The sequence below is a fragment of the Accipiter gentilis genome, chromosome 11 (genome assembly GCF_929443795.1).
Source record: "Accipiter gentilis chromosome 11, bAccGen1.1, whole genome shotgun sequence".
Lineage (NCBI taxonomy): Eukaryota > Metazoa > Chordata > Aves > Accipitriformes > Accipitridae > Astur > Astur gentilis.
In genome coordinates this window covers 25,611,896-25,626,774 of record NC_064890.1, presented here as the reverse complement: position 1 = coordinate 25,626,774, position 14,879 = coordinate 25,611,896, and the positions used below count along the sequence as shown (strand labels likewise).

The following is a 14,879-nucleotide window of genomic DNA, read 5'->3' as shown; positions in this document are numbered from 1 at the left end:
AAGAAGACCATCTCCTAGACCGCAAAGGAAGACAAAAAGTCCGAAGTCGCTCTGACAAACTGACCAAGCAAAAACTCTTTGTGATGCCAAGTTTGGTGATGAATTTTGAGAACAAGAAGATGGCACACTGACCTGGGAGAGACCAGTGCTACCAGAGGCACCAAGCCATATTGTTCTGTATGCTGTCTATACCCCTTCCGGAGGAGGTAAGAATGAAATGCAACCAGAAGCCCAAGTTTTTCAGAGGAAAGGAAGGAAAAAAATAACCACCTTGGTTCTGCTGCCTGATCAGCAGACGTACTGAGGCATAGGATTTAAATGGTTTAAAAATGGTGCAGAAAAAACTAGCAGCCCTGTCTTTTTTTTCAAAGTCCCCTGGAGATTTGAGCCTCTCTCATATGTAAGGATTAGTATCACAAGCTTAAATTCCATTCTCCTGATTTTCATATTTTATATAGCATGACAGTGCTTTTTGAGGCTTATCAAACACCACCATAAAACAATTTTTTATGTTCTCCCTCGTTTGAGACTTCTCAGGTAGACAGAAAATTTTCCAACTTCTAGCGTTAACATATTGTGACCTACGGGCAGACATCTGTACTTCTATCAATACTATTCTTAAATTTAAATGATCTTCGTTATGTACATTACTTCATACGATAGCTATCCCATTCTCTTGGTCACTGTAGTAACTATTACTATATAGCAGTCCTGAATCAAGTCCCTGAAATCTGTGCATAAATAGTTTGTAATTATACATTTTTGGGGATTAAAATAGCATCCAAGGCCTGAGCTTGTCTATATTTATAACTAACACCACTAGCACACAGAACAATCTCTTTTCTTTTGGTTATTCTGGATGAGGTGTTTCCCTGGCTGAAGCACAGACATGCACTTTTCCTATTTCGCTTGGCTGATGATTTCTTATCTGACACAAATACAATGTACTTTAAGGGGAAATCAGCTGTGATCTACAACTGTAGCCAGTCGAACTGCTAGAAGTATATTTACATAAAAATCTGAATACATTTTATTCTTTCTATTGAAATATAACTTGATAGAATTGAATTTATAAGCAGTACCTAGGTTTTTTTATATCACTAATTTAAAAAACCCTTCCAAAAATCACAGGCAAAATCTTGCTCAGTCATACTGTTCTAAATCGGAATTAATCTCAGGAAAGGTGAGTTAACACAGTGAGAAGCCTTTGTTTTAAATTTCTGCACGCTATGAGCTTATGTATTTGTTAATGCATTTATCTGAACCTGTCCAATTGGTTACATCTCCTAGTGTGATGTTATGTAGAAATGTGATACCACCATACGTAAAGAAAGATAAAGATAGAAATAGATATTTGATACACAGAATACTTATCACGTACACCTTTTTTCTTTTCTTACAGCTCCAAGCATTGGCCGTGACAGCATACAATGCGTAGTACTGAGTAAAAGAGGACAGGAATGGTTTTGCGTCTCAAAGGCAAGTGCTGTGTCATGACTTGCATCCATACGGGAGATGTTTTCTTGTGCTGAAAAGCTTGATTGCCGAAATGAAACTTGGAAGTGGTCCTTGACCCATGCTAACCCAATTGTACGGAGGCCCTGTCCTTGGTTTAGTGCTAGTTGGCCTAACCCAAAGTCACACCAGGAACCATGCTGATCACTTAATGGTATGGATGGTCACTTGCTAGTTCTCAGGCCTGTGCCCAGGCCCTGGCCAGTTTACTGCTACGGGCATAGCCTAAGGCTTGGTCCAATCCCACTACATCAACAAAGTCTACGTGGTCTCTCCAGTGAGAGTTAAGGCTTGGCCTTAGGCACATAATTTTAACATTCAGAAAATTACAACATAAGCAAAAATAACCCCAAAGAAAAACAAAAAATAGAAACTTGAAAATGAAACATATGCTTGCAGATTCAGTGCAAAAGCAAACTGAAGCAGAAGTTGCTAATATGGTTTTAGTGCTCTGTGAAGGTGCCAGCTGGATGGATGATAATTTTTCTACCCCTGCAGGGCATCAAAGCTTTTATAAAATCATTCTTTTCACACATATTAGCACTTAGCTTATTAAAACAGATGATACTTTTTTCTGTAAAGCTGCTTGGGAGTGTCTGGAAATATAAAATCTGAGAGAGAAGTCTCATTTTGACCACCCAGTCTAACAAACAACAAACACTGACATGACATACCATGGCTGAGAGTCTATGTTATGGGACCTTCTGTGACTGCCACAACTGTAGTGTCACAGTAAAGGCTGTGAATTGCTGTTATGAAAACATTTGCTGTAACTTGCATAATTAAATGAAACTGCCAGCAAAGCTTTCTAAAATACTTAGGAGATGACACACAAATAAATACATTTCAAAGTCTGTATTATGTTCCAGAATTTGTTTTGTAATAAATTGCATTGCACAGTGCCAGAGATGACTTCTTTCCCTGTTCAAACTCCTACATAATTATAAGTGACTGACATAATTGTCATGTAAATTGATTCAAGTTTATAATAAAATAACTTTTATTTTAAGCATATTGTACATGTGTAGCACTTAGAATTTATATAGAAGACACAATTTCAGCTGCCTACAGCTTCTCCTTCAGACAACTCAGAAAGGGACATACTAGACATAAATTAGTGGTCAGAACTTGAATGAGCAAAATGTGCCCAAGAGTGTTGCTAGCGGCCTTATAGGAGAGCCTTGTATGGGGAAAATTTTGGTAGAGTAGGTGATCATTTCTAAAAAAAGAGGAGGAATCAGGGCAAAGGAATGAGTGGAGGGAGGCTGCAGAAGCCAGTATCAAAGCCGAGGGAAATGATTGTGAAGATACAGGCTGGCTAGCAATGTGTGGGCCTTGAGTATGAGGACAAGGATTGCTCTGAACTTGCAGAAGCAGGATTAGGATTTTGAAAATGAGTTCAACAATTCAGTAAGCGTTTGGTCAACTTTAAGAAATTTTAAGTCTTAAACTAAAAAACCATAAAACAAAATTCTAAGAGTCATTCCATGAAAGTACCAGTAAAACCCAAACCTGGCGTAACTGGCCTCTTTCTGTGTACAAGCAGGCAGTGATATGTACAAGTTCTTTATTTAGGGAAATTAGGTCTGCAATGGAGTCCACAAACCACACCAATCCAATTCCCTCCTTTACACATTCAAAATCAAAAGATGGAATAAAATTGGACTACTCGCAGTGGAAAAATGACTATTTCAAATAACAATTTTCTACCAATTTTATTTATGCCTTCTAACGCTTAAAAGTTTCATGCAGGAAATGTTTAAAGAAAGACCACTTTGACAGCTGAAGATGATAAATAAAAAATAAAATAAGAAATGATCAACAGGGAAGAACATCTGAATGTCTTATATCATTAAAATGCAGCTTATCCCTTCTGATGTAGTTGTGATAGCAGGAAGCTTTGCAAGGGTAGTTACTTACATCAAACAACTTCTCTATGTACATTTCCTCGTTGACCTTTTCTCGAAGTATATCCTGGTTTTGTCGAACAAACATAATGTAGGTGTCTGCTAGATCCATCCCTGGTTTCTGTGGAGACATAAAGTAAGGGGAGAAAGTAGTGGGAAGGGAAAGAGGTAGACCACTCAACAATTGAGACTTATAAGAAGTTATACTTAAACATAATGAAAACTGAGATTATGGTACAATGTTCACACATGTGTAAACTGTATTTACTAAATCTGCTATGAATTCTGGGTTAGCCATGAAGTTCAGGAGGGTTCACTATTAATAAAGTTCTCAGTGTTATAATGTATGGATGCTTTGAGTCATAAATCTACATTGCCATATGTAATGGAATGCGGTCTTGGCTCTGGTAACACCAACGGCAAACTTGGACATTTTCCCCTTTTTTGTTAGTGAGGCTCTCATAGCTACCTCACCCTCAAGGTCAAGATCCTGCTATCACATTCAGAAAATGGTTAAAAAAGCATTTGCTTCCTTTTTCATTGCCTCAGATTTGTTGCAATTCGCTTCCAATGTGCAGCTGAACTTTGTGTTTGAGGTTAGCTTCTACTAATTTCAATTCAAACCAAGTTCAAGCACTTCTCTGAGAGCAACAGCACAGAAAGGTTGGTGTGAGAGTAGACCTGTACTCCTATTTTTCTGAAACTTGTTGCACTGGCACAATCAGCTTGGAGGATGACTAGGGAAGGACCAAGGGCTGAAATGTTTCTCTTCTTGTGCTGATCTGTGTCCTGTAGGTGTAATTTTCATACCACGCTCCGGAACATGGGACAGCCTAGGATATGTTGTGTATGTGTGATGCTGTTGTCAGGTCAGCGAGAGTGGTGGCTGAAACTGCTCTCTCCTGCCCATCTGGGACTTCTGTACCTCTGTACCCACAAAATATTGCTCCACACCAGTCCCTACAGCCTGGAACATCCCCTTTCCTGGCAGTGTATGCAGGGCTGGCCAGGAGTTCACCTTTCTCTAAGAGGAACCAAGAAGGAACACAAGCACTTTGGAAAGTCTTCTGTGCACGCCCTCTGTGTGAGCAAATTTGTAAAACTATCACTTGCTCCCAAATAGTAAGTTTTTAAACATCATGGCATGCAAAAGAAGGTTAAGTTTTATAATACTTTACAGTAAGTCTTAGCACAAAGCTATTTAGAAAGGGTTCAGATTTGGCTAAGACTGACTCAGTACAGAATAATTAACAGCTCTAGGGAAGGAGGATGAAAACAGCTATACCCAGTCCCTGAATTCCCAGGTATAAGTCATCTCTGTTTCTCAGAAACTGTTATTGTCTGAAAACAGCATACATACAAAACTGTAAGAGTAAAATATTTAGCATATTTTAAAGGCATGTATGCATAAAAATGCTCATATAGTTAAAATATTTACATATAATTTTATATCAAGGCTTTGTTTCTAGTCTACAAGTGGATAACTTTTATTTTTTCTCATTCCTTATTATCTTGTATGTAATACATTATAATGTATATGAACAGGTCTGAGCTATAGGAGGGAAGGAAAGGTGCAACATGCCCAAACTAATACCTGTTCAGAAACTGCCATTACTATAACAGGATGAGAGCATTTTCCCCTCAAAACTGCAGTAAGTGAAACCCCCTGGATCATAAGCTTAATCTCTTTTTTCCTGAATCTACCATGGACACATAGAGGAATATGATCCAAAACAAGCAGATTTTCATTTATACATGTGCATCAATGGCAGTTTCATTTCTTAAAAGTAACAGTTAAATGTGGAATGATGGCCTAGTTTAACACTCCTAGCATCTCCAAAACTCACACGGAAAAACTGAAATGTCTCCTGCACATTTGGATTGGTCATTCCAGAGGCAATGAAAGCTCATTTTAAAAACTTAGCACTTACATACATGCCTACATGAAACTCTTAAAAGGAAAGCAGGACTATTTATTTTTACATCTGAATTACACACCTTGATCCTAAGCATAGAAATAAAAATGTAAGATTACAATAGATAAAAGGGTTTTCTGTTGGAAAACCTGGCTCATGGAAATCAATAGATTTCCTTCATAAAGATGTACCTTCATTAAAATGCGACAGAAATGTTTTTAAATTAAACACAAAGTGTTTAAATTAAATCACAAAGTGAAGGAGATTTAGAACAGAAAACTCCATATCTTACCTTAGTGTACTCATTTGTGATGGTACAAAAGAATAAAACCAGTGTTGAAACCTTACGTACTTTCTAAAACCTGGAACTAAAACAGGCAATTTATAGGAATTGGACTAGTTTTAACCTGGAGAGAAATGGGAAAATATTTTGAAATCTCCAGGGGTGGGTGAAGGACATAATCTAACAAATGAAAGGTTGGTTATAGTTCTTGGAGGCATATATTCAAATGCATATATGAATCTTCCATTGAATGCTAAAACTTAATGGTTCTCCAATTCACACAATTTTTTATTTTACTAAGTTCAATAGAAAATGTTCATCTTGCAGACAGCCAAAGCTAGGAAAATAACATTTCCCATCAGCATTAACTCTCCCCTTATCTTTGAGACGTTTACCTAGTCTTGAAGCTGTGACATATGGGAATTTCACACCTAGTGAATATATTTTCATGTAGCTTGTGGCACAGGAGTGTAATCATTAAAAGAATATACACAAGTAAGAGTAACTGCAACAGCTGGTGACATTTACCAATTAGAATTACAGTTCTTTAAAACACTTCATCCTTCTTTAATGTGTGCAGGATAATTATCTTTGAAATCGCTGTGGAAAAAAATTAATTTTCCTTTTAAACAGTGTCTGCCCACAGTAGAAATATGTCTGGGTAAGGAAGATTATCAATACTCCAACTGTATGACTCTCTGTTTTAAAACCTCACCAACATCATTGCAAGTTAACCATCTTTGCTCATGGTGGGCAAAACACACATGAAACATTGAATGAACGAACAGTTTATCAAATACTTCATTATCTCTCCATATTGCATGCATTGCATTTATTTGTTTTCTCTACACATGTGAAAGAAAAGAAAGCTATTATAAGCATCAAAACAGGCTTAGTGCTATATATTTAATGTTTTAGCTTTTTTTAATAGGGATTATGTATTAGATGGGAACCTCTGATTACATGATCCTCTATTGCTCTATTTTGGATTATTAAACTTCAGAAGAAAACCCAGGTTAATGTAGAATTAAAAACCCAAACAACAATTAGGCAATTGGATGTACCTTAAAAGACAAGCAAATAGAAAGTGAGATATATTTTAAGTATCTGTCACAGGGGGCATTTTGTTACTAATATTGGACAGACTTAAGCAACTCAGTCTCTCCACTTCTATACCCAATGTAAAAAATTCTGCTCCTCTGAATCTCTGGCAGAACATCTGCTGAAGTTAATGGGAGAGAGTTATTTACGCATCTTTGGGAGAAGAATTTAACCTGGTATATTTATCTGGGTAAGTGTGAAAAAAGGTATTCTGTCTGAAAACTTCCCCAAGAAAAAAAGTGTTTTTTTATGATAGATAAAAAGTTATTGTACGTTTGTTTTATTCAGAACAGCAGACAAGATGTTTTGCCTATCTGAAAATGAAAGAGAACCAAACAAAGAGATGAATGGAGAAACTGGAAACACAAAGACATCAAATAAAATACCAGGAAATGAAGAGTTGTAAATAGGGTTACTTTGTCGCTGGTTACACAAGTAACTGAATACACTGGCGAGTGAATGAGTTTAAACAAGGGTGTAGGCTTCAGCACATTCTTTTTTAGGGTTAATCACTAGTTAACCTGGCAAGATGAACATGCTGTTTGGGGGGGGGGGGGTGTGGGGGGGGAATCCTTGTTAATTATACACTGCAAGTGCTCTTACTTCCTGCTGCTGCACCTAATCCCACAGGTGCAGGTTGTCTCTTTTACTATTCACTGGTAGGTGGGTCCGGATCGACAGGCACTTTCTCATAGCAACAAATTCAGATAAAGAAGGAACAGCTTAACTTTCCCCATTTAAACAGGAAAACACTACCATAGTGTCTATTTAACAAGGAGGCAAACTTTAAAATACATTCTTCCAGTTTCCAAGCTGATACAGAAGCTGCATTATGATTGACACACATCGCTCCCACTCGCAAAATTTCCCCGAGACACCTAGTCAAAAGTAATGCTGCATTGCCTTGATTTCCAGGCATTCATATCTTTTGCTGCTGAAAGGTTGCAACAAGCTTAATACTGCCACTAATATTAAGCTTTTCCTACAGGAGAGCTACACCTAAGTTTCTGCACAGCTTTTTGCAAGGCAACAGTTTCTCACAAGTCTCGATAAAAACCATGTACATTTGTAAATACTTGAGTTATGTTTATTCTCACTTTGGCATTTGTCACAGAACATTTCTTAGCATCAGAGAATGTTAAACAAACTTGTATTTTTGATATTACCATGAAAAAAAAATCTAGTTTTACTGAGTTACTATCTTGTCAAAGCATTAATGTTTCAAAGATGAGAACAGATGTTAGAGACTAACTATAAAATAATAAACTTCATCCCATTTTGTATTTGCTCTCCTCTCCACCCCCTTCCCCTCCCCTGCATCCTGGAGGGAGACATTTTAACTACAGCATGGATGTAACAATGAAATGAAAAGGAGTGATGAGCTGGAGGGGGCTATTGTGAGAAACACAGGAGCTCCTTATTCAGTGTCCACCACCAAATGAAAGAGCACTATGGAAAATTTCACTGCCTGAAATTTCTCCTCTAAATACTGCAAGGCTCATCACTTGGGCTCTGGAATGACGGAATTAAAATATCCTTAACGTATTTTTGGAATAGAAACTACTTGTACTCATGACAAGATGCTTGCTCCCTTAATTTCTTACAAATCAAAATACATAAGCCAAGGTAACATTTTATTCTCATGGTTATGAAAAATATATTTTGCTTAAATGAAAAAATAAAATGCATTTTCCCTGCCTCTAATACATCTTCTTGTAGAAGAAAAAGCAACCTTGCCAAAGGCCACGTGTATTTTGAGAACTGTCATGCAGAACTTAAGCTGTGATTCTGCAAGCATTTACATAAACACTTTTTCATATATGTTTGGTTTCATTGCATTCACAGGGCAACACAGGCGTGCAAGTGTCTGCACCAGGACCTTGATTCTGTAGTGCAAAAGGTCTTCAAAACGCTACAGTTCCTATGACAAAATCAGGTATAAAATATGCTTTTCCCCCCAAAATAAACTATGTTCTACTATGTTATTTTAACTTTCCTACTGATCAGCAGCCATCCTTCTGCTCTCCATTTAAGAGGTATCTCAAAAATACTGCTGGCTTAAAACAGATGATGCAGGGCTTTCCCTCCAATTCTGCAATATCTTGTTTTTATGGATCTGAAAACAGACGGGCCAGTTCCCAGGTTTGGGTATACAGAGGAGGAAGAGGAGGAGGAAGGCAGGAGAAGCCCTAGGCATGAGGATGACTGTGCTGTGCTCTTTATTTTTAAACAGAGGTCTCCAAGTATATCCGGCTTAAAAATGAATGGCACAGTATGGCCACACCTGAATAAACACTGATTTCCCAGAAGAAGTTGTTTGCTTCTTAAAACCAGCTAAATGAGGCCACACAGTACAAGTATGATATTTGGAAATGGAGGTATCTAGAAGGTCCCAATGTGTCTCTGCCTGGTAGGAGGCAGAGTTCCTACTCTGGCCTCTACGGGACCCCGTAAGTCAAATGCTGGCACATGTGTGAGGCCCCTTTTCATACCTTTGATCCTCACATAAAGGCAAGAGCGGAGTGAGAGGCCTGGCATTGTGTGAGCTGTGCACTGCTGTCAGCCCTGGGTCCTTCAAATGGCCTCTCTGCACTTGGTATGACAGGTGGCCTACATGAAGTGAGAGAGGATTAGGTTCCTTCTGTGCCCTCTAAATGACTGGCATAGATTACTGGCTCCTACAAAGGGATTTAAACATACCTTTCTGAACAAAAAGCAGTATATACATATGCATGTAACTGGATGCTCAATTTGTATGAGTAATTGCTCTGGTTATATTTGTAAATGAGGCAAACGTGTGTAGAAATGACCAGCTAGAGACACAATCATTTGTGTGCAAAACTGACTTACAGGATGAGAAACTGAACACAATGAAATTATCTACGTGATCGAGGAATAATAATAATTTGAGATTAACAGTATACACTTTTTGCCCTGCTTTCTTTCCCTATCCTCATTAATTAACTTGCTTTGTGAACAGAATATTGAAAAAAAAAAAAAATTAGACAGATTGTACTTCTACATCTCCTAAGGATTGCTTGGTCTTTAAGAGAAACTAACAGAGTTATAGCACATTTGGGTGAGTTGTTTTAAAAAAAAAAAAGAGTAACCTAAATCAGCTCCTGCATTCCCTAACATCAAAATATAGCATTAACAAGACAACAAACTGCATCCTTAATGCACTACTTATATTTGTAATGTTTGTGTTATTTTCCTCCGAACATTTGGTTTCTTTCACTTGCACAGCAGCCACAATTTCTATCACTTCAGAGCCTGGTGTACTGTGACAATTACCAACAAAAAGAGCATAACAGCAACTAGATTTTTTCATTATTATCTTTAGGAAATTGCAAGCCATCATTGTTGTTACTCTTCTTAGTCTGCGTTATTCTGCACTGTTCCTTGTATTTCTGTTGGTGTTTCAATTACCAAAACGTACACAGTGACCATATAGCCCTATATGCAATGGCTGGGGAAAGCAATGAGAGCTCCTTGTGACTGCATACATCCCACTTCCTAAAGGGCATTCTGAAAAATGGAGGCTTATGTTGAACGTTTTCTTAAACAGGTTAAAAAAAAAAATTAAACTCTTTTTTTGAATGGAGTTATTCATAATTCTCTGGCAAGATTAATGAATGGAAGGGTAGATAGCAACATTTTTACAAACACATCTGCCAAATGAACTGCAAGTCTGTGTCTCGTTCCTCAGAATGATCAAGAATCACCCAAGAATGTCCTCCTCCTTTTTGAATCCTTTATTTTTTCTATTTTTATTTACCTTTTAACTTTTTTTATCCCCTTTACCTCTCACCCTCTCTCTAAAACATTTTGCTCAGTACTACCTCCATTTTCTTCTAACACCTCTTTTGCCTAGTTAGTTTCTTCTTATTTCACTACTAACCAGTGTATTCTCCCCTCTTTGCCAAATATTGAGCCTGGTAATCAAAGATGAAAAACTCTGTTGAATTCACACACTCAAAAAAACCCCCAAAGGCCTTTTGCCCCCTGCCAACCTCCTTCTCCCCCAGACCCACCAAGCGATCAACAGCCCTGTTTCAGGGACCCCAAGGCCAGCACTAAGGTGACCCAGTGAGATCCCTGACTGGAGGGGGGGCACGGGGGCAGAATGCGGTCAGCTAACGAAGTGCAATTCTGCGCATATTTGCACCTGCATCAAAAGGAAGGGCCTACTGCGGTCACCTTTAAGTCACTTCCATATTTGCAGCTCTATGGTAAGGAGGGACGAGAAGAGATTTTAAGCTGTATCAGTTCAAAATACAGCCACACAAGGCATTTAGTTAGCTTCAGTGCAGGATTGCTAGGTTAGCATCACACGACCAAGAGCTGGGCGTAAATTCCTTACCCTGTGCCGCCCCTCTCTCCACTTCTCACTTCAGTTGTGAGCCCAGGAGATGACCTTGTAATGTGATGACGACTTACAGCTTCCTTTTGCAGTTGGAATTTGTGACTTCCACAACCGGTGATTTTAGAGCCTATTCGGACTGGACACTCGCTGTCAGTTTTGTGACACCAATGGCTCTTCTTGGCCTCAACTGCATCTTCACAACAAGGGGAAGAATGTGAAGAAGCAAACCCAAACCCCAGCCTATCAAACTCCTTCAACCCAGGAAGAACGTATACCAGAATTTGGAGGAGGTTTGCTTGGTCAGATCCACACCTGTAGAGTACAACTGTAGTACTATAGCCCAGTTCACATCTTGGCCTGTGGGAAAGCTGTGTGGGATAGCTGAAAAGCGAAGGGGCTGTAAAAATGCAAGGATCTTGATAGCCTGAATATCATCTGGTTGTCTCTTCAGGCCAAGCAACACCATTAAGTGATGTGAGAAAGGCGACAGGGATCCAGCAACCACCTCTGCGCTCTGCCATCGCTCTCTCCGGAGCCGTGCATTCCTGTGTGACCTGACTTGCAATATTCCCCTGGGCTTGCGGCAAAGCTATTTTTTGGTCTCATCTTTATCGTGAACTTCAATGTCAACGTATTCAGGCCAATAGTATAAGATTTTGACATCTCCTTCTCATAGATATTCTATGTAATTTGGAAAGTTTTTCATGTTACCTGAAAGTAGTCAGTGAATTTCTAGTTTGTTCAGTAATTTTTTCTTTAGGCTTTTGAGTCTTAAGTGCCTCACCAAGGACCTTTGGGGGCAGCTCCACAGCACAATATATTAACAAGATGTATTGTAAATTAACTGGATTTGATATGATGTCATTCCTTTGAATGCAAGACTGGGCCTACTTTTTTTACTTTTTTATAAAACACAAGAGCATTTATACAATTCAACAAAAAGTCCACATGTAACCAAATAAGAAAAAAATTCTGAAAATATCATCCAAACAGAAATGTTACAATTTGTTATCTTATGAATAAAGCAAATATAAAGATAGTAAAATAAATTCCCAAACCAGAGATTTTTCCTTTCATTTAGTATGCATGGATTAAAAAAAAAAAAAAAAAAAATTCATTTACGCTTGAAAGTACTATATTTTTAAGTATAGAACTGCTGAAAGGATTTATGGCACAATACAGTCTAGCATATCCAGCTTTCTCCTATATTTGTCATTTTATTTCTTGTAAAGTCATTAACATAATAATTTTAGTCATTTTTTTGCTATGCTTGGAAAATAAGATTGTTTTAAAATCGCATTAAAAAGGGATGAGAACACAGACTTGTGAGACAACAAAGGATATGTATTGACAGTGATAATGACAATATTTGATAACTTCTTGCTTTTTTAAGGAAAAGATATTCTACTATGATACTCTAATAAAAATATTCTAATAGCTGAATTTTGCTTTTATGTGTAAAAGAGCTCCAACAGCTACCCTTTTTAGTTTTTATTTATACTACACAAAAATTGCATAAGCAATGGTGAATCAGATAGAGATTTAGCAAGCAAGCAAGGGATTAAATAAACAAGATGGGATCCTGAAGTAAAAAAAAATCAATAAATAATGGATATTCAAGTATGATGCTTTGACTTGTTGCTTATCCTGTATATTTGAACAATTTAGCCAAATGATGGAAAGACTCCTAACAAGAGAGTATATAAGTTACCATTCTCACTCTTCCACAACTGAAAAAGTGCATTGAGAATAACCTTTCTAAGCTTCGCTTTGAGAGTTACTCGTTGCTTGAGGGAAATGAAATGCTCTCTGAGGGTTGTCGTGGCTGTTTAAATACTCTGTGTAAAACTATAATGAATCTCTGCAGGAAACCAAAATGTCAACAATAAAAAATGTGAGCTGACAAACCTCCTGTTTTCTGAATTATTATGAACACCGGAAAAAATAAATTAAAAGGGTTGTACTTACGGGAACATCAACATATTTTGCAGCTGCTTTCACCTTTAGAAAATTAAAACAACACACAGTAAGTGCTTATTACTACAGATTGTGCACAATTTCACAATTATGCTCAGAAAGAACAGAACCATTGTGAATCCAAACACTTACAGTGAATGAAACTAATGACGAGAAGAAAGTACCTTCATCGTATCTTGACAATTTAGACAGCACACCTTCTAACACTGAAACAACCTGGAGGAAAAGCACAGAGAAAAATCTAAATGCACAATATGAAAAGTAAATATTTGGAATGAAAATGTGAGCTTTTTCTTCCTCAGATTTTCATTCTTCAGCAGGGCAATGCAATCTGTAAATTTGACCACTTTCCCCACCTTACAAAGTGCTGAAATCAAGGACAACATTCCTTTTGCAGCTTCACCTATCGATCGAACTGATGGAAATTGTTGAACCACTGCAGAAATAGAAACCCAACCCCAAAATTCTCCTGAGGTGGGCCTGCTACCCCACACCACTTTGCTGCCTCTAGAACGCATAGTTAAAGATAGGAGTGTGTGTAGCCAGCGTGTATTTTGGGTAGAAAACACAGGTTATTTTCTAGGACCAGAGTTTCTACGATCAGAGCTTCAAGGATGATGGAGCACAGTTGTTAAAGGTGGTGACCTCAATATCATGTTTTGCTTATCTTTGCTGCTGAATAGAAACCCAGCTCTGATTTCAGCCAGCAGTGTAAGAGCACTGGAGTTTTCTGTCAACAGCATGTGCTGTTGAACTGCTACTACATGGCTAAGAAGGGGCAAGAAAATGTATACCCCAAATCTCCGGTATGGTGTGGTTCCTCTCCCTGATACCTTCCCCTGCGATCCTCTGAGTAGCTTGACTCTTCAGCAAGTGGCATGAAAAGGCATTTTTGCCAAAATTTATTTCTGACCAAAACCCATCTTATTAATTGCATTAATTATAGCCTTAAACTCCCCCAAATGAGCCTTAAGGCAAACAAGTCCCCTTCTCATATCCCTCTGTGATGTTATGTTGCTCAAGTAATTTCATGGTGTATAACATAAAATATCTGTCAGCCGTTGTATTTGTGCGCATTTATTTTACACATATGAATTGCTTTCCAGTTTCATATAAAGATTGTTTTAAAAGTCATCCCTTGCTCCCAACACAGTCATTCCCACAACCACGAGTATCATTTTATGAGTGTGAGGACAGAACGAAATTCCATCTGGCATGCTGTTAATGGGCACTGTAACAGTGTCACAACAGTGTCACCTCCAGAGGAACTGAGATCATCACTTTACAATAAGCCCTGCTCTTAACAGTTCAAGGAGCAGGAGCAAGTGCAAACCTACATTTGTCATTTATCAATCTAACCTGTCATATTTACAGTGATTAATTAAGACACCAGTACATAGGTGCCGATCAAGGAATAAAACCACATCACGAGAGAGAGAGTGGCAGTTGTTTCTGCACCCTGTGCACGGTATAATTACAGTCCCTTTATTAGACCAAATACCAGCTTTCTGCTTTGCCATTGCATGCCTGTGAGAAGCTGCTGTTCATACTTTAACTCATTTTATCTGACTGGCAAGGATTCTTTCTGCAGAAGGGTGTTCAATCTTGTTCTGCAAAGATCCGCTATGGAAGGGGCTGATCTCGCAAACAACATGGTGTCCACAGTGCCAGCAAATGGTTCCAATACAAGTGGGACACAAAAGAACAGAGGAAAACATTGCAGTGTCAGGGATGTCCATTTAAATGAAAGGCTTAGTTATGAAGCTGGAAACTTGTTTTCTGAGATCTCAGCGTACGGACATGTGAAGCTCTAA

The 14,879-nt window shown here is 38.1% G+C and overlaps 1 protein-coding gene across 6 annotated transcripts in view; it reads right to left on the bottom strand.

The window, feature by feature from the left end:
• CADPS2 (calcium dependent secretion activator 2) overlaps nucleotides 1-14,879 on the bottom strand; it is a 324,748-nt gene that overhangs the window by 19,404 nt on the left and 290,465 nt on the right. For all 6 annotated transcript variants that reach the window (XM_049814057.1, XM_049814052.1, XM_049814053.1 and 3 more), the window contains 3 exons: nucleotides 13,198-13,281; nucleotides 13,057-13,089; nucleotides 3,436-3,543 (listed from right to left, as the gene is read on the bottom strand). In XM_049814057.1, the coding sequence (XP_049670014.1) occupies nucleotides 3,436-3,543; nucleotides 13,057-13,089; nucleotides 13,198-13,281 (225 nt within the window). The remainder of the gene's footprint in view (nucleotides 1-3,435; nucleotides 3,544-13,056; nucleotides 13,090-13,197; nucleotides 13,282-14,879) is intronic.